The 24,065-nt window shown below is 41.9% G+C and overlaps 1 protein-coding gene across 1 annotated transcript in view; it reads right to left on the bottom strand.

The window, feature by feature from the left end:
• The window catches only part of CHKA (choline kinase alpha), a 38,888-nt gene extending 19,578 nt beyond the window's left edge, over nucleotides 1-19,310 (bottom strand). Inside the window, exons 1-3 of the mRNA XM_077819871.1 lie at nucleotides 18,997-19,310; nucleotides 9,059-9,170; nucleotides 1,226-1,279 (exon numbers count right to left, since the gene is read on the bottom strand). Coding sequence (XP_077675997.1) covers nucleotides 1,226-1,279; nucleotides 9,059-9,170; nucleotides 18,997-19,310 — 480 coding nt within the window. The remainder of the gene's footprint in view (nucleotides 1-1,225; nucleotides 1,280-9,058; nucleotides 9,171-18,996) is intronic.
• Nucleotides 19,311-24,065: the final 4,755 nt, after the last annotated feature.

Below are 24,065 nucleotides of genomic sequence, written 5' to 3'. Positions count from 1 at the left end.
AATATTTCTACTAGTGTTGATCTTTCTAACTTGGAGGCTGTTACTCTCCTTGAAATAGCCTCAACCTTCTCTGAAATTTTACCTGGAGCCAGCCAAGTGTGCTTCCTTAACCTACCAAATCCACCCTGACAGGAATTCATGAACTCGCTGAAGCAAGGCAAGAACATAAGAATGACCCTACTGGGTCAGGCCAAAGGTCCATCTAACCTTTGTTAGTATCTGGTCTTCTGACAGTGGCCAGTGCCAGGTGCCCCAAGAGGAATGTCCTGAAGCCAATTCTGTGGTCTTTATGGCAGAAGATTAAATCCACAATCATATCAAATACCTGAATAGACGCTTTGTCAGAGTCTACAAATGCAGAGGGGAGAAATTCTGGAGTCCTCTATACAGTGCTGCATGGAGTGCATCAGAGAGCTCTTGACACATCTTCTGCCTTGGTTTTTTATGTGGAACCACGAAAGCAGATGCTAAATGCAAAAAGATAACCAACCACCAAACCACCAGAAAACATGCCAAGTGCTGGAGGCAAAATACTTAAGAATTTACAAGTTTCAAATGGAATGATTAGCCGGTAGCGGGTATGGGAAAAGGTGGTAGTATTTTTGCATTAGAGCAGCGTTTATGTGTTTCCTTTCCTCTCCAACCATGGTCAAGAAGAAAAATGACTGAGGATAGCAGAATGGTGTTGCACAATAGCCTGCAGAGCACCCGGTTCATGTTCTACTGCTCCTTACTCAGGACAAAGGACTGCGAGGGGAGTTCTATCAGTCTGGTACCAAGGAGTTAAGAACTAGGAATGAGAATCCTGCACAAATGATATCTTTTATATAAGAGAATTCCATTTTGAAAAAACATCATGGAGGATTTTTCTACATGCAAGAAACATTTTGACAACTCTGAGACAATGCATAGGACTTGTGTTATTCAAGTCACAAATCTCTGGCATGCAGACAGAAAATGGAGTCCAAGTTCTGGCATTTTAACCAAAAGCACTGGAATGATACAGGAAAGAAGATTGGGAAAGACAGCAAATAGCTGAACTACCTCCATTTTCGTAGATCAGTGGCTCAGAGAAAGGGAGACAATTCCAAGAGCAACAGTGGTCATACATACCCATGTTGAGACAGGCTATTAGACGGTCTGAAATTATGAGCACACAGGAGACAAATGTGCTCCTATCTTCATCTCTATGGAATGCAAAATTAACCAGAGGTATTACCCTTACCTGCAAGTCATTTTCCTTCTGAGCCTGTCCTGATCCTCCTTTATTACAGGACCTCTATAAATGAGAAAAATTAGATAGTGAGAAGATGAAAGCCAACATAATCAGCAACCACCAGAATAGAGGGAGTAAATAAAACCAGCTACAGTTAACTATTTAACTCTCCACTGACTTAATCAGTAATATCTACAACACTAGTTTCCAACATCTGACCACACCACTCTTATCTCACTGCATACAGTAGTTCACTCCAAAGCTTTCAAAAGGATGTGCCATTGAGATCATGCCACTCCCATAATATACTGGAAGCCAAATATTTTCCAGTATTTCAGACAGAATTTTGATTTGTTATTGAATATTTAGAAGAATCTTTTTAATGTTAAAAATATTAATGTACATTTTACTTTGGAAAACATCCCTCCTGTAAGTAAAGTTAACAGTGAAGACATTAGGCCAGGTCTACACTACAAACTTACACTGGTATGACTACATCACTCAGGGCTGTGAAAAATCCACACCTGAGTGACGCAGTTACACTGACCTAAACCCTGCTATAGACAGTGCTATGTTGAGCAGAGTGCTTCTCACATCAACGTAACTGTCTCTTGCAGAGGGAGATTAACTATGCCAATGGAAGAAGCTCTGTCAGCATAGTAGCATCTTCACTAAAGTGATACAGCGGCACAGGTCTAGTTGTGCTGCTGCAGCTTTTAAAATATAGACCTATCATTAGATACATCATAGTCAGATGACATACAAGTCTGAATGAAGAGAGAAGTAGTGGCAGAGTTACAATAGAAAGCTTGCAGAGTACCTGCTTTGCTATATCTAGATAATCAGATCACCTTTTAGCTTTCACAAATACTAAAGTTTATCTAGTTTAATCACCAAGCTCTACTATATGTGTATCCTATTTGTTACATGTACTGTAGGTTCTTGTAAATCTAGGACTTAAATTTTCAAACAAATGGTGTATATATGGAGAACAAGCATAAGATGCCTCAATGAAATTGAATACAAGCGAACACTCAGTTCCATGCGTAATGCATTGTGCTATGTTTGTTAATGCTATCATAAAGCAATTTCAAAACATTAACAAGTCATGCCCTCAGCAGCTGAACCCTCAGTGGCACATGCTTTTAATAAAGTTGCACATTTAAAATGCAAATGGGAATAAAAACCATAGTCTTTTAAAGGGTTTGAAGGCAAGGAAACAAACAAGCAAATATTTGCTTAGTTCTATTCAGCATTTTGTGTGTGGCTGCTACTGATGTTGCAATTCTGCTGCAACATTGCTGTTTGTGTATTCAAACCACATTAACTGTGAAGGCCCATAAAGGAAGCCTCCATCTCATGATGTGAACAGAAACATTTGATTAATGGAACCATGAGTATACCTTTCTGTTCCAAAGCTCTAACATCATATCTGTACCAAGGGTGGAAGTGTGGACTGAACAAAATACAAGTTAATCACCATCTGCCCTAAGTACCACACAGCAAACTAATGATTTACACAAACAATACAGCTACAGTATTTATTTCAAAAGTTACAGCAAGGATGTAGTTGATATAATCAAGAATCTGTCAGAAAGTACTTCCTATTCCACCAAGGTACTAAGCTCCTAGCAGACAATATGAAGGCTACTAAATTAGCATATATTCCTTCCAATGAAATTAGTCTTAAACACCCACTGAGCCTAATGTGTAATTAAGCAATAATGTTAAGCCTTGTACAAAAGGACTCCTCTGAAAAGTGTCTTATGTCAATATCACTATTGCATCTTATGTCAATATTCTTGGAACAGCCAAGGGTTACTCACCATCCAGGAGTCTTTCCTGCTTCATGATGCTCCTAGAATGGTTCAGTTTATCAGAAGTTAAGTGGATTAGATGGCTTTTTCCAAGACCTGAATAGGTATCACTTTCAATTTATTTGGTTCATACCAGTATCAAGAGATTGGTCAGTACTCTTGTATTACTATTCTTCAGATTGGTGCCTGAGAATCTTAAGGGCATCTACTGTACTATATCTTTAGGAGAAAGTAATGATTGATGTGTACTGCAGATTCATCAGAAAACGAGACTTCTGCAGCATTCCTTCTTTTCTGTTACCTCAGCACAAAATGTTAGAAGTGTTCAAGCAAGGCAGAAGATGGAATGTGGAAAGTTCTGAAATTAATCGTTTGCAATTATGAATAGAGGGTTAGAGTGGAGTAGTACACAGATGGCTATCCATCTAGTCATGGTGCAAAATTAGATAAAGCTCCTGTTATAGTCTGACAAGGAGGATCTGTAACTAGTGAATACTTTTGGACTGAGCTTTTTGTGAGAAAAGTTTCTTTAAGGCTTAGATATTAGAGGTTAAGAAAAACTCATTTTAATGGAGATCAGGAAGTCACCTGTAAGAATAATGTTTGAGAGACAATTATTTTCTTGCACCACCAGTTAGTGAACAGACAGTGCATGTAGTTCTCCTACTCTTGACCAAACAGCCATCAAGAATGCATTTTTCCCATAATAGAGCTCACTTCACAAGCTATCAGAAGCTCAACTCTAGTTTTTATAAGAGCCAATGCTATTGATCTTATGTTTGCTTTAAGAGCAATGAAGAGATTTTTTTAGAAGTGATGAACTATTTGAAGTAGAGAACCAGGACTGGCTCCCAAGATTTCTGTAGGGAAATATTTTGTTAACTGGAAAGCACATATACATGTTCTGAAATCCATTTTAAGGTGGTGGGCCATTCCTTGAAGTAGGACTGTATACTAGTGTTCTTGTTATTGCAGAAAGGAGTTTGCTTACAAAACAGATTAAAAGTAAACCTAATAAATTCAAGGTTAATAGGTGCCAGTGAGGACAACTATTTAATAGTAAGATGCAGGTAGGAGGGGAAGTGGGGGTAGAAAAGTTGCTGCAAGTCTTTAGAGCTGGTAGCCAAAGGTGATTCCCCTCCCTCCCAACAGACCCTTGATCTTGAGTAACTAATCTTTAAATTTTTCCCACTCCAACCCTATACAGAATCTATTGACCTATGTGAAGGTTTCTTGCTGTTTGATGGCAAAGATTGTTTCACTGTTAATTAAGTGTTAAGAACATTACTGGTTTACATCTACACTGATCACATATGCCAGTTTGACAAGGAGAATTTAAGTTCTGCATTTTCATCCTGACACCCCAGGATTTACTGGACAAGCTGGCTTCTATTGGAAGATGAATTAACACAACCCTGAGTCTTTGGAGGAAGTGAGCTGGTCAGCACAAGCCTGAGGGTAGTGAAATTTGCTATGCTTTAAGCAATGGTCCCCAGCTCCTAGTTTGCAAGCTCATTTCTAGCACTGGAACCTGCAACTTTGTGGATTTACTCCATTGCTGGTGACTGTTTCAAGTGACCAAAAGAGTTAAATGTATACTGAATCACAGAATGGAAACATTTTTAAACCCTGAAATCTGGTCAGTACAACTCATTACCAAGTACCAGTAGAAACCTGAAGTCCTCCTTGGACTCTAAAGTCTGATGGTGAAAATTGATATGTAAGTTACCTGGTAAGAGGGATGCCCAGAGCTCTCTATTAAGCAGAATGTAATATATCGATTCAGACACTGAGTTCCACCTGAAAAGGATTATAGCTTGTGTTATGTGTGTCCTTGTACCTAGGCAAATCTGAATGAAATGAGACCAGAGTAACTTCATCTAAATCTTAGCAACTGGGAATTGGTTAGTTATTTTTTAGGACCTGCAATAGGAACTCTGCCTTATATCAAGACATCTCTAATCCTCTTGACTTCAGACAAAGTTACCATTCTCTAATGAGGGAGCAGAAGAAAGGAATGGGGAATATTTTGTGCAATATTTTGGTATTTGTAGTTACTCTTTACATATTTAGACAGCATAAACTAGCTGTTCTACTTAAGTTTTACTAAGTTCTAAACATATCAAAACCTGGAACTAAAAAAAATGAAAGCTGTAGAGAATGCTCCAACTTCAGAGATCTCATACTATACCGTGAATCGTGTCTGTCACCTGGAAACCAGAGTGCTCTAGGCACGATCGCATGGGCAAGCCTGCAGCAGAGAACACATGCATATACAACTAAAGTGGTACATTACCCTCAGAACACCCTTAACTCCACCCAACACAAATATATCCCCTGTAAGAGGTGCTTGGCTTCATTCAAGCTATCTGCCAGTGCCAGGGATTTGTAGTTATTCCATGCTACAAACAGACATTAAAAACAGCAACAATCACAGAAAACATTGATAATTACAGTTACACAGCAGTCTGCATTTTATTTAGTTACAAAAAATAAAAGGCAGCAAGGCAGGTATGGAACAATTTTCTACAGAAATGTGGCAAGCATTTTAACTTGTTCAGTTGTTTGCTTGAATGAAAGGTTAGAGACCAGATAGAACATTAGAGTTCCCAGGTCTTACTTGTCTTCATTTATATGTAGGAATTTGTTTTGGCTGTTAAACAATGTAAAGCCCCAGTAATGCTGAGTTAATGCTTTTATTTTGACAGAAAAAGTGGGAATGTGAATCAATCTCCAGTCATCTTTTGGTAGGTAAACGTACATAAATAAAAAAATTAAGTTGAAAGTTATAGTACCAACTGTTGTAATAATGTGGGAGCTTTTGAGGGAGATTTAATTCTGAATTTAAATAGGAAAACAGCACATAATATTAGAATGTTCTGCATATGAAATCTAGTCTCAAAGTCCAAAACGTTAAGTGCACTTTGGCAAATCTTTCAGTTCAATAGTTTATACACCAAGATAGACAACACTTCAATAGTCACTTGGTTGCATTGAGAGGTTTTAAAGTTAAATGCTCCCGTAACAATTTAGCTCTTTTGGGCAGAAATGAGAAAAAAAGCAGCAAAAGGCATTAGTTTACTTTGAATGTATGTGACATATCTGCATTGTGCCTCAAACACTTCAATTTTAATGTGGTTAGTATTTTTACCTTTCACAAGCACAAATACTTGTCCTGTTTAAAAAAATAAAATAAAGATCTGCTCAAGGATATACTCAAGAGAAGTCCTTGATGTGTATAAACATCCATGCCAGTGAGACCATTCATAATGGCCAAGCCAATTCAGCTCCGCCCTCCACCCCCCATTCATGCACACAGAAAATTTCTTAAACATATAAACTATTATGACAGAGGAAGGACAAAGCTATCCTTGTGTGGCAGCTTTAACCAACTGGCATGGTTTATATTTGATGAGTTATATGTACTGACATTTGTGTCTTCCAAAATTCATAATAAGCAAACTGGGATCATTTTCTATTAGCAACAAATGGTTCTCCCAAAGGTGCCAGTATCCTTCATTTAAAAAGTCAGTGTCATCTACTTTTCTGTGTTTCACTCCTTTTTTATTTATTATGAATACAGTCTTCACTGAATGAGGGAACCTAGCATAGCTTGCTTTGTGCACCACCAATTTCAACAGAAATTGAAACTGACAAGTGTTCAAAACTGCTATTCCAAAGGCGGCAAAACGAGTTAAAACTTACAAGTGGTGACTTATTTTTCTAAAACTATCACTGGGTCTTTAGAGAAATAATTTTAGTGTTAGGACCCAAAACTGAGGAACTTCTTAACTATTTCTATTTTTATTTAAAATTGAGCAAGTGTTACTTTTTAATCACTAAAAAAGGGAAGAATTTTGTTCACTCGTTCTTTTTAACCATGCTTAATCATTTTAGTTTATGCCACCAGAAATTCACTGCAATCCTAAATGAGGCTTCCAAAATACCCCAATTAAAAAAAAGCAGTTTGCTTCTTTTAATTTGAGTTTAAGATGTAGGTGCTGGAAGAGACAAATGTTGGTCGACAGAAACTGTGAACCTCAATGCAATCTGAAAGTTTTACCTTGGGACTTTCTCTGCTTACTTAACCCTTAGTGAACTGCACCAACAAGAGCAGTCATTTCACTGCCACTATGGAAATAAAGGAAGTTAGACATCTCAAAAGATCCTTCAACACCAAGATGAAAAAGGTTAGAAAAGTTCTGAATGCACAGTTTCAAATGATTTAACCAATTTACACAAATTAGTTCTTAGATTTTAAAGCCCAAAATCTTGTTTTGATTCCTTTATGAACAGGGCAGAAAAGAGGTAAGGTCAAGAAAAAACCCCGAGGGAAGGAGGCAGGTGACTAAGCTCTAGTATTTGTAGTTTGTTTTTCCAAACTTTTTCAATGCATAATTACATTCAAAGCCTCGTTATTAAAAAAAGACAGATGTTCTGCCCTTCCATTACTCAAATACAGATGTTTTGCAGTCCATTTTGTACTAAAAACATTTTAAGATAGACTAAAATTAAAGCCATTAAATAAAGTTATTCTATTGTGAAAATCATTTACTGAATTATACTAATATCAATCTCTATAGCTTATTTTGTAAATTGACTATGGATTAAGTTTTTTAAAAATAACTGGTTCTCTTTCAGAAGGTTTAACTAAAACAAAAATATTAAAAAGACAGTATTCAGTTAAGCCAAATGCAGACTGAATTCTTAATTTACATCCAGCTGTGCCTGGGTGGTTTCAGACCAGTGGATAATCTTATGGCTGTTGCCGCAATACTTTGCTACAGTGGGCCAAAAGAATAACCCTTTAAAATGAACGATGGTCCAGGCTTTCAGCAATCAAAGTCAGGACCTGAATCTCATTTTTAGGTTGTGTATATAAATAAGATGCATTTTGTGATTAGTAAGTGACACCTTCAGGTTTAATTGGATGCTATTATCACTTTCTGGTCAATTCACAGAAGGAAGCATGGATTACATTTTCAATAATTAACTGATGTAATAAAACCTTCAGAAGATTATTCCAAGGAAATGATTGGGAATTGAAGGAAATTGCCACCAACTAACGGTCAGTAAGAGACAAATTTCAATCACATGGGAAAAACTGAACATTATTGTGTGACGTGTCAAACAAGGTAGATAAGGTTAAAATTTGTTCCATAGTTATGCAGTTATAGCTGTTAAGAATTTTATAATAGGTCACCTTTACAAAGTGTTTTGTATATGCCATTTGGAAGTTCACCTGTTAATTCTCTATAAATATTGCCACATAATTCTGTCAATCTTTAAAAGGGGTTTTAATCTTGGTACTGACCAATTGGCAATGAGAGCAATACTGAAAGAATGTTTGATAAAGAGCTCCATGTTAGTAAGCTGCTATAGCAGTTGTCACACCTAGCATTCATTCCAAAACTTGTATTTCAGAATGTGACAGCTGCAGGGTACTGGATGTTTGTGTCTGAAGTTTTAATGCTATTAAATACTGTACATCAATAGGTTTTACAGTAACCATAATAGACACCTACTCAGCACAGGTCTCTACAAAACGCTTGAAGACTATTCAGAGTAAGTTTGACAAAGCTTCAACTTAAACCTCAGAAGGGTTTGTGAAAGTGAGGCTAAGATTTAAAGGATTTACAAATTGTTTAGTCCTTTGAAATCTTAATGATGCCAAAGAAATTCCTATAGATTACACAGCAGCAGATTTTATACCTTGTTTTGGAATATCACACTCCAAACTCTTAATACCAGAAATAAACATTATGGACCAAACCAACAGCAAATGAGCCTTCAGCTGATAGACACAAGCCAGGATTTCTGTATAGAAAGGAGTACAAGTTCTAGGCAACGACAAATTAAAACAAACTGAAACTAGAAATGTATTCCCACCACCACCAAAAAACATCCCCCAACAATAAGAGTAGAACACACTTGCCTTGACACTGATAATTTAAGTCTCTTGAAATAATTATCCAGATATAAATTATAGAAACCCTCCCACGCCCAAAATGTTCTATGTACTCACCATCTGTAGGATTGCACCATATAAGCGGAGGAGAACTTTTCGTGGCTCATCTGCAACCGTCTCCATGGTGTCAGGTAACGAGCACTGGAACAGCATGTTGCTAAGGCCACCTCTAACAAAAGAAAGGCAATCAGAAAACTGATCATTCCTCTCATGTCTCATATCCGTGAAGAGCAGATTCCTGCTTTATTACATATTTCAAGGCTTTGGACTGTCAGATCTGGAATAAGTGACCTGATCTAAATGCAGACTAAATTCAAACTCTTCAGCACATCACTAAATCACAAATCAGTAAGGAAATTTTTTTAAGACTGCTGATAATAGCTTGCCATTAGAAGCTGTATAGGACAGAAATCTACCTTTTTATTTGGGGGGGGAAGAAAAAAAATAGGTGTTTGACTTATTACTGTGGGATAGTGTTTCTGCCGAAGAGAATCATTGGAATCTAGCCTGAGGAATGAAGACTTTTCCACATTTTCAAAGGCCATTTTATTATTTAAGTGAACAGCAACAGGATCTATTTGTGGAAAGGCTCATGAGCAGAATAGTAGATATGGTGCAGGTCAGGACTGACATATTTTAATGAGCTTCTCCCACAGTAGCTAAAATGATGCTGTTCTAAGCTGTACTCTTCTTTCTGGAGATTTAGTGCTTATGAAGAGATTAGATTTAACAGTCACCGAAAAAAGTTCAGTCAGTTTATCACAAGAGACATGCAGTTATGAACACAGAAGTTTTGCAGGAGTTTCCATTTGCTTCTGCGAACTTGATTGTGTACTATGCTCTCTCCCTTTATTTACTTGTAACATCAGGTATTGAAGGATACCATCAATTAATGGTTTAATTAGAACTCCAAAGAAATTGCATGATTTTGGCCCTGATTACCCATAGTAAAAAAGTAAGAGTCACATGGTAGTTTCATATGCAGAAACCTGTAGATCTAAAATGTATTGAAATTTGATTTGCACTAGCTCTCAGTTTAACTAGCTGAATATTCATCTGGGGAGCCCTACTGTAGTGGGACTAGCACCTGTTACAAGAGATTGTGAAAGAAACATCTCTACTATATGCTCTCCATATGATATGATTAATCTTAGAGGTTCCTTTTTGTGTGTTTTAAAGAACCAGGTTTTCAGTTTGTACCCCTTTTACTAGAATAGTTTAAAATTTTACTTGAACAAAAGCTTCCAGCGCAGGTTGATCAGTCAAAATACCTATTTAACTATCCACGGACAACAATTTAGTGTTATTGCATGTCAGCTCATTCTGCAAACAGACTAGACTTACATGGTCTGTACCTATGGTTGCAGTGGTGTTAGGTCTTATGAAGTCCAGTAATAAAATATCTTCATATAGCATCTTTAAATGTTATTTTTGTATTTAAAGAGTAACCAACAGCGTCAGAGGAGACAATACTGCCTACAACTGTGACGATAGTTTTATAGAGGGGAAATGAAATACATCTGGAGTGATATTTTCCTCTGTTGGTGGTCCAATAGCAAGCAGAATATTTGTTTGAAGCCCCTTTTATAGGCAAAGAAAAATGGAATAAGAAGGTTGATGAAGCTAGGCAGGTCAAAGGATGAAAACTGAAAATGTTAGAATTCGTTCACAGCTTCGTGAATGGGACAGCTAAAAATGATAGATGTGTTTAGGGCTATTTTTGTTCCTTGTGGTTGGGACAGAGTGATAAGTTTGTCAATTGTAATAGTTCCAAAAGGAAGATAATAGTTGCCATCTGTCAGATGGCTCAGAGGGCTGTAGTTTGGCACTTGTACCTGCAAATGGATTCATCTCTATGAGCAAGCCTGGCATTTTTTAAAGTGTTTATATTATCATAGCTACTCATCCCTACTAGGTAGTATACTAATATATGATCGAAGACATCAGGGAAACATGCAAAAGCTCAGAAAGGAAGATGGTGGTCAGTTTGCAGTGATGAATCACAAGAGCCACAAAGAACTGAGATGTTGGGTGAACAAATGAAAGTTGAGTTAGGCACCCCAGGAAGTTAGCATACTTTCAAGCTAAATATCTAGTCAAATTTAAATATGGTACCTCAATTAGTTATAGCTAGACAGGTATCTGTCAAGGGGAAAATGTCAGTATACTTCTGGTTCTCTCCCGTGTCAGCAAGATCCCATTGCTTTGCTATCCTGGAGTTAATACTGCTTTGTGTACCCCAATTACAAGTTCATCTTTTGAAAGCCTTCAAGCATTTAATTATCTTGGCAACATCCTGGATATCCAGTACCTTTATATAGTAAATTGAACCTCCTCCTTTAAATCATTTCAAGATAAAAAAGATTGAACACTTTTGCTCATATCATACCCCATTTATGCTCACTTATTTCAAGTGAAAAAGTACTACAGAAGAATTTACCACTACATTGCCTACTTGTTTCTAATATGTAAATCAGTGATCTGATTACCTTGAAGACAGCCATACATATCTGTTTCCTCCCTCTAATTCTGATGTTATACTCCCACCCAGTAAATTATTCATAAGGCAGCAGCAAGCAGATTGAGAGGGAAAGAAGAGAACACTAACTGATGTCACTTATAAATAGAATCATAGGATAACTGAAACCTATGAAAATCCTGCAGTTGTGATTACAGATAGGCATCACCTCTTACCTGTAATGCATAAAGCTATGTTCATTACAAAATTTCATAATGTCTGAAGTACTGCATTTCAAAGAAAGGTCTTTATGACAGTGGTGTTTTACAAAGAAGCCAGCTACCGCCACATACTCCACTTGCTATTAGTCTTATCTTTTAATATTTCCAGTGTGCTGAAATGGCTTAGAAGGGCCCAGGAGAACCTTGTTTTTAAAAGCTGAAATAAGTTGGTTCAACCATTTAAGTTCCAGTATGCAACATAAAAGTTATTGTCTCAGTTTAGCTTTAATTAAGGAGTCTTATTTAAAATGCAGTTTTACCCTGAAACGTGACTAAATATAGTTCATTCTTACTCAACAGGTATGCTCCCTGCATATAATAGAGTCATAACAGGCTGATTAATGCATTGTTACTTTTGACTTGTGAGCACTGTAGATCTGTGATTTACATCTTACTTTTGACTTGTGATCATGTAGAGAGGTGATTTCAAATCATTCTTGAGCATGACTAAGAATTGATTACCAAGTTACAGTTGCAGGACCAGTTACACTTGTGCAAACCCACTGAAGACACCTGTGCAACACTTATGGAGGGCAAAATCTGGCCTGTGGAACCTTTTTCTACTGGTAACATGGAGAAAGAGCTTAAGTTTGACTTCAGGATCCCAGGTTGAGTTTGCTGGGACAGCAATTAGAAATCCATCTTTTTTACTTTAACTGAGTTCACCGGATAGGAAATAATTGAGACAAACCGAGTCGCTTATGCTGCCATTATTTAGTATTCATTTTCAGACCACAACTGAGTTTTAACAAATAATGGCTGAGGCACTTGTTAGGAACAGGAACTTATACAGGCATTTGGAAAAAACTGCTAAATCATGGTTGATATTTTAGCTGGATAAGGTGTTTAGGAAATCCTGCAGTCCTTTAAGTGGTTGTGCCAGTATCCTGGAACTACTTAGTAAAGTGCACCAGTATCAAATTTTGGCGGAAGATGACAGATAATTAATCTTTTAGAAAAGGTTAGCATGCAATACATATTACTATAGCCTTTATTTTGGCTCCCACAGATTTCAGAACATTACTTAGTAATACTTAAAGGTTCCCAGTTCCACTTTGCTTTTTGGGGAAAAAAGCTTATTCACTCACCCCACATTGTCTCTATAATATTGCTTTTCTGCAGCAGGTCTTCATTATTGCCTCTCCTATCAGCATTATCAGGAATTTCCCTTCACAGCAAAGAAAAAATAGTATAATACTGATGGGAGTATAATTGTTGACAGTGGTAATATGGGTTCATCTTTCAAAAAAGGTGACCAGGATAAAGTAGTAGGCTAAAAACTACATTTTATACTTCATTATGTCCCTTAAAATTTGCGCTGTTTTACACCAATTAAGTTAAATCAATACTTTGTGTATGTCATGCCATGATCTCAACTATCTAAAAAGGTACAGCTCTTTCAGATGCCCAAAAGCTCAGAGGTCTGGGAAAAGCACAGCATGGTAGACCTGGTCATATTGTATTGCTCAAGTTTTCCTTCAATGGGATCCTAGGAGTCTGAATGTCAGAGGCCCACAAAAAAAAGCTGTGTAGATCAGCACTTCGTAAACTTATCTGCAGAGAGCTAGCTACTCACATAGCACTAGCTACTCATTTTCAGCTGCTTTTACAGATATCTATGCCCTTTGTGATGAAGGACTAAAAAAATAAAAATTAAATTAAAAAAGCCACCACTGAGAAGCAGCTAGCCTGTGTGCTTCTACAGGGGCTGCTAATTACATAGAGAAAACAGCAGCAATCCTTTGGAACCAGAATCTTCTGTGGGAAACAAATATCCAAGGAAACATGGTACAAAGCAACCAGATCCTATGTTTAAGGAAAAAAGGACCAGGTGGTCTGGCAAGTATCCAGGGAAGTATGTAGCGAGGGGGAAGACTAGGCAACTTATAACCATACAGGTAAGCAGGGAGAAGAAAGTAATAGAAAGATAAGGGAGATCAAATGAAGAGCAAAAATAGATCATGTAGAGTCATGACTACAACACTAGGTCTACCTACATCTCCAAATAGCATTTAACATAAAACAAACTGTTAATGTTTACTTCCCTTGTAAAGCCCTTGAGAATGGTATAGTCTGTTTACTGGTCTTAGGGTATGTCTACCCTATGAAATGAGGTCAATTTTATAGAAGTCGATTTTTCAGAAGTGATTTTATACAGTTGATTGTGTGTCCCCACCAAGTCCATTAAGTCGGCAGAATGTGTCCGCAGTACCATGGCTAGTGTCTGGGTTAAGCTCCCAATGACTGATGGGGCAAAAACATTGTCACGGGTGGTATGGGTACATGTAGTCAGTTGCCCCCCCCCCCCCCCCATGAAAGCAACGGCAGAAAATTGTTTTGCAGCTTTTTTCCTGGGTTAACCACGCAGACTCCATAGCACTGCTAGCCATCCTCAATGGTGTTTTGCTCACTCCACCGCTTCAACTCTGCTATCCTGCGAACTGGAAACTTCTGCCTCAGGCTGCTCTCCCAGCTGGCAGTACCACGTGGTCATACCTACCCCAGCCTACCCCTTGCTCCCATGGCTCATGAAGCCTGGGACAGTGGTAAGGAGCAGTTCAACTATAGGCTGAGCAGGTGTGAATGGTGGAAGAATGTGCCTTTGGACATTTAAAAGCTCGCTGGCGCTGTTGGTCAGACCTCAGCGCAACCAACATTTCCATTGTTATTACCGATTGCTGTGTGCTCCATAATATCTGTGAGTGTAAGGGGGAACATGTTTATGGTGGGGTGGGAGGTTGAGGCAAATTGCCTGGCATCCAATTTTGGCCAGCCAGACACCAGGGCTATTAGAAGAGCACAGCAAGGCACGCTGTGCATCAGAGACTTTGAAAACCAGTTTCATGACTGGCCATGCTACAGAGTGACAGTTGTGCGTGTTTCTCCTTGATGCAAACCCACCCCCTTTGTTGATTTTAATTCGCCATAAGCAAACCGCCCTCCCCCCTTCAAAATAAAGTAACTATTGTTTTGAAACCATGCATTCTTTATTAATTAAAAAAATTGAGATAACTGACAAGGAAGCCACTGGTGGTTTTGGGTACATGTAGTCAGTGACCCCTTTGTCCCTCCCTCCGTGAAAGGAATGGCAGATAATCATTTCTTGCCCTTTTTCCTGGATTGCCCATGCATATGCCATAGCACTGCAAGCGGGAGCCTGCTCCGATCACCGCTGTAGTTGTGAGCATTGTAAACACCTTGCATTTGCCCTTGGAGATTTTCGCATATATATTAGCATTACATCCTTTGGAACCGAGTTCTGATAGCACGGATTCATCTCCCCATAGAGCGATCAGATCCAGTTCCTCCTGTTCGGTCCATGCTGGAGCTCTTTTGCTATTCTGGGACTTCATGGTCCCCTGTGCTGATGAGCTCGTCACGCTGGCCAAACAGGAAACAAAATTCAAAAGTTCCCAGAGCTTTTCCTGTGTACTTGACTAGTGCATCTGAGTTGAAAGTGCTGTCTGGAGCAGTCACAATGGAGCACTCTGGGATAGCTCCCGGAGGCCAATACCGTTGAATTGTGTCCACGCTACCCCAAATTCGACCCAGCGTTGTTGGTTTTAGTGCTAATCCCCTTGTTGGGGAGAAGTACAAAAATTGATTTTAAGAGTCCTTTAAGTCAACCAAAATGGCTTCGTCGTGTGGACGGGTGCAGGGTTAAATACACCTATTGCTGCTAAATTCGACCTAAACTTGTAGTGTTGACCAGAGCTTAGGATAAACGGTCCTTTCAAGTTACTTCTAGAACAATACAAAACCAGGGTGAAGGACAATTCCTACATGAATGACTGATTTTGAAGTGTATTAGTCTGGTGCTCTACTGGTGACACTATTTCAAGGCTCAGGAATCCTTGTGCTACCCCATTTAACTTGTTTAGGTTGAACTTGACTCGACTATGTTTTGCAAGGGCAATAGTTTCATGCACTTCATCTCTGAAAGATTTAATCAAGGCACATCATACAGGAGACCAATAAAGGCTTTCCTTGTGACACAAGTCACTTAAAGCTGTATTTACAGCTATTGAATACAATTCCAATGTGACTATGAAAAAAAGGTATGTGAAAAAGCAACAAGATTCAATTAATCGGCTTCTGTGGCACCGTACGATTTGGCACTTCAAACGGACTCCTCCGTCAGCCTGTAGAGAGGTGCTACTCTACTCAGTAAAGGTTGGCATACACCATCCCTGCGCTTCTGATTAATGGCCACAGATAGGGAAAAAAGTAACACCTTTGCAAGAGGCAACATCTCCAATGTCTCTGCTCAGTTTTCCAAAGCAGAGCAAAAACAGCATGATTGTCATTGTCACATATTACTTCGTTCTGTTACATAAAAGCAATTGATATAAAAATTTTATAGGAATTGCAGCTTTATAAAAGCTGTGCAATTAACCAGAGCAATGTGGTTCACTCTGCTATCAATTCACAATATTTTGACCCTCCCTGACATCAGGATCAATATATTCTATATGTAAACTGGTAGCAGTTTTCCATTACCATCCTATTACGCAGGGATCTCAAACTCAATTTACCTTAGGGCCAGTGCCAGTCCTCAAATCCTCCCAGTGGGCTAATAATGTCACTCATGCTGCCCCAAACTCCACCCCGCCCCCACCTGCCTAAGGCTCTGGGAGAGAGTTTGAGGGTCAGAGAGGGTGCAGGCTCTGGGAGAGAGTCAGGAGGTGTGGCGCTTAACTGGGACTGTAAGGCGGGGCGGGCCAGTGGGCCTCCATGCGCTGCTGCCCCCAGACACCGCCTCCACAGCTTACTATTGGCCACAGGGGTGCTTGGGGCAGGAGTAATGCATGGAGGCACAACCCTGCCCCACCCCAGGGCCACAGGGAGGGGCTGGCAGACAGCCAGAGCAAGCAGGTAGACACCACTCAGCTCTGCTATGCTGCCAGGGCCCCAGGCCATTTTAAATTGCCTAGTGGAAGCACCTGGGGGTGGCAGGTGGGGCCAAGGGAGAGACCCCAAAACTGCTAGAGCCCCACAGGCCACATTGGCTACTATGCGGCTGGCATTGAGGGCAGTGTCAAAGCTCCTCCACTACTGTGTCAAATCTTTCAAGTTTCCCAGCTGTGCTCCAGGTTTTTCAGTTTGGCTTCCACAGCTCTTCGCCATGTTGTTTTCAGGCAGCCTCATTTTTGCTTATCTTCAGGTGTCCATCTTATTGCTACTCTGGTGATTGAATCAGTTTTCATCCGAAGCACACGACCGATCCAGCTCCAGTACCTTCTGGCAATGATGGTGCTCAGAGCATCTTAGATGCACTGTGTCAGAGCAGTTTTCTATCAACAGCCAGTAACAGAGTACCCAATTTTGTTAATCCAGGGCTATGTTCTCCTTAAGAGGGAAACTGAGTCCAAGAGGTTCTATGGCAGTAGAGTGCAACTTCCGGCCAGCAAAATGCAACAATTTAAGTTTTTTTGTCACAGCCCCCTTCCTGAGGGCAGCTGCCAGTGCAAATGACCTGGATAATTTGTCTCAAAGGCAAAAGGGAAACCTTCCAAGAAATGCAGGAGAGCGCACCACAGTCTGAGGCAAAATGGAAATGTTTAGCCTCAGTTGGTGAAACAGACTGAAAGAGGAGAACAGGAGTGGGTAGATCAGAGTAAAATAAGTATCCAACACAGTAGGAAGAAGATTAGTCTATTAACTGGCAACAAAAGGACTTTTGGATAATGTCATTCTGGTGACTATTCGCAGCTATTTGGACAGGTAAAGTCAGAATATTAGAAAACCACAATGATTGTGATCCTTTAATGTTTAAATAACTAATTATAGAAAACAGCCGACTCAGATCATATCTGTATAAATAGTTAAAAAAACAGACACCATCTTAGTTTAGCGTAAGAAATTCAAGAAGAGTCTTCATTTTATACTTGTATACTCCAACAACTCTGTCTAGTCATTTCCACCATTTAACCTGAATAATCAGTGCTCTGTATGGGTTTCACATAACAAGGATGGGAGAAATTTAAAAATGGAACATGTTCTAGAGCCACAAACAATGCCAGGGGGGCTCAGGTACAAGCGTAGCTCCTGAAGGTCAGTTAGAGAATTAAACAGTACTAGATTTCAAGTTAATTAAGATCCTACAATATTTTAAACTGGTTGGGCAAATAATTTTGAAGTCACAAATCCCTTTCACATAGTGGATTTTGAAAATGCAAACCCTTAAACCACAATAATGGTCAGAACTACTGGGCATTTGGAATTATTTAAGACTGATGTAAAAAACAGATACTGCTCTTTCACTCAGAGAGCAGTTTCAAAATACATTATACCGTTGCTGACCAAAGAATCCACACTTCATAACGCCCCCATTTTCATATCCAAGCCATACAAACCTGGTTACTCTATAGTAACCAACTGACATGCTGAATCACAGCACTACAGAAACCTAAAGATGGCTCACAATGCTGGGATTTGCACTACCATTTGCAATTTACAGGATGAAAAGAAAATATGAAATTTTGAACACTGAAAAAAGCCACTGAGACCAAGGAACAAGTCTGAAACACTCAAATTGTTCTAAATAGAGTGCAAGCATTTCTAGGCATTTGTACAAGCAGTGCAGGAGCTCCCATAAACTCCCTGTTGAGCCACGAATCAAACATATTTTGGTAACCACCCAGAGCACCTCCTCTTGGCTCAGAGTTGAGCCACAGACGTAACGGTGCCGGACCCTCCCCCTTTACTGTGGTTCTGGATTCGATGCCGTGACTTAACAATGCTGAACTTCAACTGATTTCTGCTGCCCAGCCCCCTTTGCCGCCTGGGCTTTGGAGGATACAGCGGAAGGTAGGTCCTCCCTGCCCCGCCCCCGCGGGACTCTAGGTTGGTTGGCCGCGCTGACCTTGCAGCTGGTCTTCCTGGCGAGGGGGAGAGGAGGAAGAATCCAGCCTGAGGAGCTCAGCCTGCCTGCTTTCCCCCCGCCCCACAACAAGTGCGGAGGGTGGGGGGGCTACCCCTTGCATCCTACAGTGCCCCAGGCCAGAAGGAGAATGCAGGTGGGAGCAGGTCCCCGCCCACTCAGCCCCATAGCGCCCGTCACCCGGCCCGGGGTGGGGGGGGGGGAGAAGAAGGAGGAACCAACTGGCTCCCCACCCCCTCAGGCCCAGAGCGCCCGCCACCCGCCCCATCTCCACAGTGCCCTCCTCCCCGGCCCTCACTCGCTGCCCCGCCCCCCCATAGCACCCTTGATGTAGCCCCAGGGGTCCCTGCCCCGCCCCCCAGGAAGCACTGACCTGATGGGGCTTATGCGCAGCTGCTCCTCCCGCAGCCCCCGCCAGGCCCCGGGCAGGAACTCCTTGCACCACAGATACGCCTTGCGGCGGGTGCGGGAGTCGGGCTCCTCCTCAGGTGGCGGCAGCGTGGCCGGCGGCTGGTGCGGCGGCGGCGCCCGCACCCCCGCCAGCTCCTTGCCGTCGGCCTCAGGGTGAGTGGGCGGCGACGGCGGCTGCCCCGCGGCGGGCAGGACCACCCCTGGGCCGGGGCTACAGCCGAGCAGCAGCCCCAGCGGGGAGGGCTCGGTTTCGCCGTTACAGAACTTGGTCTTCATAGCGCGGGCGGGTGAGGTAAATCGGTGGGGGAGGTGCGCGCGCTACAGTCGGTGCCCGCAGACGGAATGCGAGAGGCGCGCGCCTGCTTCCCGTTCTTATACCCGCTCGGCACGCGGATCCGCTCATCCCACTCACACCCCCTTCGCCTCCCTCCCCCTCACCCCTCGCCGCCCTTTCTGATTGGCTCTCGACCCGCACCAGTCCGGCGGGCTCCGGCACCAGACGCCTCCTGATTGGCGCAGAAAAGAAGCAGCGGCTCCAGCTGCCGCAACGCAGGCTTTTGTGAGGGGCACACAAGCAGCCGATTGGCTGCTCCCGGTTGCCCCGGCGATCGGTGCGGCTCGCGCGCATCACAATGATGTGGAGAGAGAGCAAGGTGATTCATCCACGAAGGTCAGCCCCACCTCCCCCCACCCCGTGCTCAGCCGCCATCCCCCTTCCCTCTGAGCTCCGCCCCTCAGCCCCTTCTCTGAGCTTAGCTCCCCCTCACTGTGTGCTCAGGCTTCACGCCCCCCTCCTCCTGAGCTCAGCCCCCACTGCCTCCATCTCCCCCCTGTGCCCACCACCCCTCCCCTCAGTACCCAGGCTCCATCCCTCCCCGTGTGGCTCCGTCTCCCCCTCCAGCTCTGCCCGCCTAGCACAAGGATGCTCTCTCCTGGTGTGCTCAGCATCCACCTCCCAACCGCAAGATTCTCTGTGGGTGGGTGGGAGGGGGAGGACATGAAGCCTTAGCAGAGCTGGGCAGTCACTGGAGAGGAAGGCAAAAGGTGGGGCACAGCTAGAGGGGTACTTGAGCTGTGAGTACAGCTGAACAAGCAGAAGAGGGGCACTGGAGCCAAGCTGAGGTCACCTTATTTTAGGTTTGTTTTAACATCTGGGAATTCAATATAGCATTATTACATCATTCGGTTGCTAGTGTTTAATTGACTATGTCCTGGGGTGTTAGGCTTGGCGTGGCAGTGCCATCTGTCCACTGCAGTGAGCATTGTGGGAGCTGCTGCTGCGCAGGACAGATGAGCAAATACTCCCCAGCAACCACACACCACACAACAGAACCACTGACCCAGGAACCTATCCTTGCAACAAAGCCCGTTGCCAACTGTGCCCATGTATCTATTCAGGGGACACCATCACAGGGCCTAATCACATCAGCCACACTATCAGAGGCCCGTTCACCTGCACATCCACCAATGTGATATATGCCATCATGTCCCAGCAATGCCCCTCTGCCATGTACATTGGTCAAACTGGACAGTCTCTACGTAAAAGAATAAATGGACACAAATCAGATGTCAAGAATTATAACATTCATAAACCAGTCGGAGAACACTTCAATCTCTCTGGTCACGCGATTACAGACATGAAAGCTGCAATTCTTCAACAAAAAAACTTGAAATCCAGACTCCAGCGAGAAACTGTTGAATCGGAATTCATTTGCAAATTGGATACAATTAACTTAGGCTTGAATAGAGACTGGGAGTGGCTAAGTCATTATGCAAGGTAACCTATTTCCCCTTGTTTTTTCCTACCCCCCTTACCCCCAGACGTTCTTGTTAAACCCTGGATTTGTGCTGGAAATGGCCCACCTTGATTATCATACACATTGTAAGGAGAGTGGTCACTTTAGATAAGCTATTACAAGCAGGAGATTGGGTTTGTGTGTGTGTGTGGGGTGTGTGTGTGTGAGAAAGCCTGGATATGTGCTGGAAATGGCCCAACTTGATTATCATACACATTGTAAGGAGAGTGATCACTTTAGATAAGCTATTGCCAGCAAGAGAGTGGGGTGGGGGGAGGTATTTTTTCGTGCTTTGTGTGTATAAAAGATCTTCTACACTTTCCACAGTATGCATCTGATGAAGTGAGCTGTAGCTCACGAAAGCTTATGCTCAAATAAATTGGTTAGTCTCTAAGGTGCCACAAGTACTCCTTTTCTTTTTGCGAATACAGACTAACATGGCTGTTACTCTGAAACAGGACAGATTGGCTCATGGTAACCAGGAGTTCCTTTAGCCCAAGCTCTTATGGAAAGAGGCAGGCTAATTAACAGTCTTATTCAGTTGGAGTTGATTCACACAGGGATGACAAACTGCACATATTTGACCTGTACTGAAAGGTGAACTCCAGAGGAAAATTTGTTTCTGTGTACATAGCTTTAAAGTTTTGTTTTGTTTTTTAAAAATCCATTTGTTTTTTACATTGGAAATATAAGAAATATCATGCTCTGACTTCTTTTTCTTGAAAGACTGGCAATATTTGCCGTATTGGAATGGTGACATCATAATCAGCTGAAATCAGTGTCAGCTTTCCTAGCCCTCAGGTGGAGTGGGAGGGAATGTTAAAATTGCCTAAGACTTAATATGCTCTTTTATCATAAAAGAGCAATAAAGAAACATGCCACCTTTGCACTGCTATGATCCTGACCTACCTCTCCCTCAGCCAGGTCCCCCAACATACATAAGAACATAAGAATGGCCATACTGGGTCAGACCAATGGTCTGTCTAGCCCAGTATCCTGTCTTCCAGCACTGGCCAATGCCAGGTGCTTCAGAGGGAATGGACAGAGCTGGTAATCATCAAGTGATCCATCCCCTGTCGCCCATTCCCAGCTTCTGGTAATCAGAAGGTAGGGACACCCAGAGCATGGGATTGCATCCCTGAACATCTTGGCTAGTAGCCATAGATGGATCTATCCTCCATGAATTTATCTTGTTCTTTTTGGAACCTTGTTATAATTTTGGCCTTCACAACATCCCCTGGCACAAGTTCCACAGGTTGACTGTGCATATATCAGAGCAGCTGGAGGGCTCCTCTAATACCAGCTGCCAGTGGCTTCAAGGGACTAGTATAGTAGCTGGCGATCATTGGGGTGCATGGAAGATTCATCTACACTTTTTTCTTAGCTAATTCTTTACAGTGGCATCCCCCTTTCTGGCCCATGCATTCTGCCCTGCCTCTTCACCATTGGAGAATCCCCCACTAGCATAGGAGTTTTGAGAGAGGAGTCAGGAGAGTTTTGTGGGTTGGTTTTAGAGCTGCTTTTTGCTGATAAAGAAGCCACAGCACAACTGAAAATCAGACTCATGGCTGAGGCATATTAGTCCCTAATAATTGAGAGGAAGGGTGGTCCAATGGCGAGGGTGCTAGACTAGGACTCAGGAGATGTGGATTCAATTCCTGGATCAATCCTAGACATCCTGCACAAGTGACTTAGTCTCATGCCTCAGTTTCCCATCTGTAAAATGGAGATAATACTACTTTCCTACCTCACCGGGGTATTGTGAGGTGCTCAGGTACTATGGTAATGGGTGCCATATGAGTACTTCTGTTTTGTTTTGATCTAATTTCAGTTGTTAGGTTCAGTGTGCCGGTGGTGGTAGGAGTTGGTGGTCTATGGAGGTCAGACTAAATGATCTGGTAGTCCGTTCTGGTCTTAAATTCTATGACTCATGCTAGATAGATTCAGTAAATCTTAAGTGCTTTGCCAAACTGAGGCCTTGGTGGGGCCCATTGTTATACCTATTCTGTGGACAGAAGCACCTCCTTTGGTGTGGACAGTGCTCCTTGAGGAGTACAGCTCAGAACAAGAGTCCAATTTACCATGGTCAGATGGACTTGAAGCTGTTTGCTGGTGTTTTTTGCTGCATTTGAGATAGAGGTGTCAGGCCACTACCTAAGATGCATATCTGTCCTGGGGCCACAGAAGCAGAAGAAATTTCTGCATGAAGGGACAGTGGTTTCCTCTCTGCTATTCACACAAAAAAACAAAAAATGGCTAGCTCCTCAGCTTGTGTAATTCAGCATAGTTCAATTTGACTTCAGTGAAACTAGGCTGATCAGGTGAGGGTCTGTCCCCGAATGTTTTATAGGTGGTGTCCCTTTAATCAGAATATTTCATGGCTTTTGAGAACGGCAGTCAGGGCCCTGGTAACAGAAGAAGGGATGGAATGTTGGGGGTCAAGAGGTTTTGAGGCAGTTGGGAATGACAGGTGGCTTCTTATGGTTGATGAGAAATACTTCTTTCCAGGGATCTATCTGGAGAAGCAGAAAAGCCTTTGATGCTAGGTTTCAAAGTAGTAAGAAGAGTTCTATAATTGCAAAGTTCATCTTGTAACTCAAGCTGTCATTGAAACATGCAGGCAGGAGAACCAAGAAAACACTGGGAAGTTTTGGTGTCTTGGACTTTAGGACTGACCTTGTGTTTCCTGAATGCCCTGGTCTCACTCTGCTTTATCACATGGTAGGAAACAGGAACTAGCTCCATCAATTTTTTTCTCTGACTAGAATTTTCTGACTAGCTTTCTCTACAATTGCTATCAGAGTGGAAAAAGCAGAGAAGTCAAAGAAGAAAGCCATTATTTGCTTCTCCTGTGGAGAGATGATTCAATCCACTTGTCCAAAGAGTCTGTCTCATCTCCTCATGAGACTCCAAACTGTTGGTACTGATGGATGGTCTCACTGACATTTGCTCTACCTGACCCTTCTGTCTCAAACTCTGAGAAGAATATGTTTCAACAGCTCAAAGAACTTAAACGGAGGCAGAAAAATCACCTTGTTTTAAAGCCTTCTCATTACAGGACATTCACCTTCTTTGTTCCTTAACATCATTCTTCTCAATAACTAAGGCCCCTGTCCAACACTGAGAGCCACACAGACAGACTCCATGCACCTATGTGGAAACCTGTTGAGCATACAGCTATTTCCTATAGCTGTTTGTTCTGTTCGGTATTCCGTTTATTAATTATTATTGGAAT

This window comes from Eretmochelys imbricata, chromosome 6 (assembly GCF_965152235.1).
Source record: "Eretmochelys imbricata isolate rEreImb1 chromosome 6, rEreImb1.hap1, whole genome shotgun sequence".
Classification (NCBI taxonomy): Eukaryota; Metazoa; Chordata; order Testudines; family Cheloniidae; genus Eretmochelys; species Eretmochelys imbricata.
This window is presented reverse-complemented; position numbering and strand designations above follow the sequence as displayed.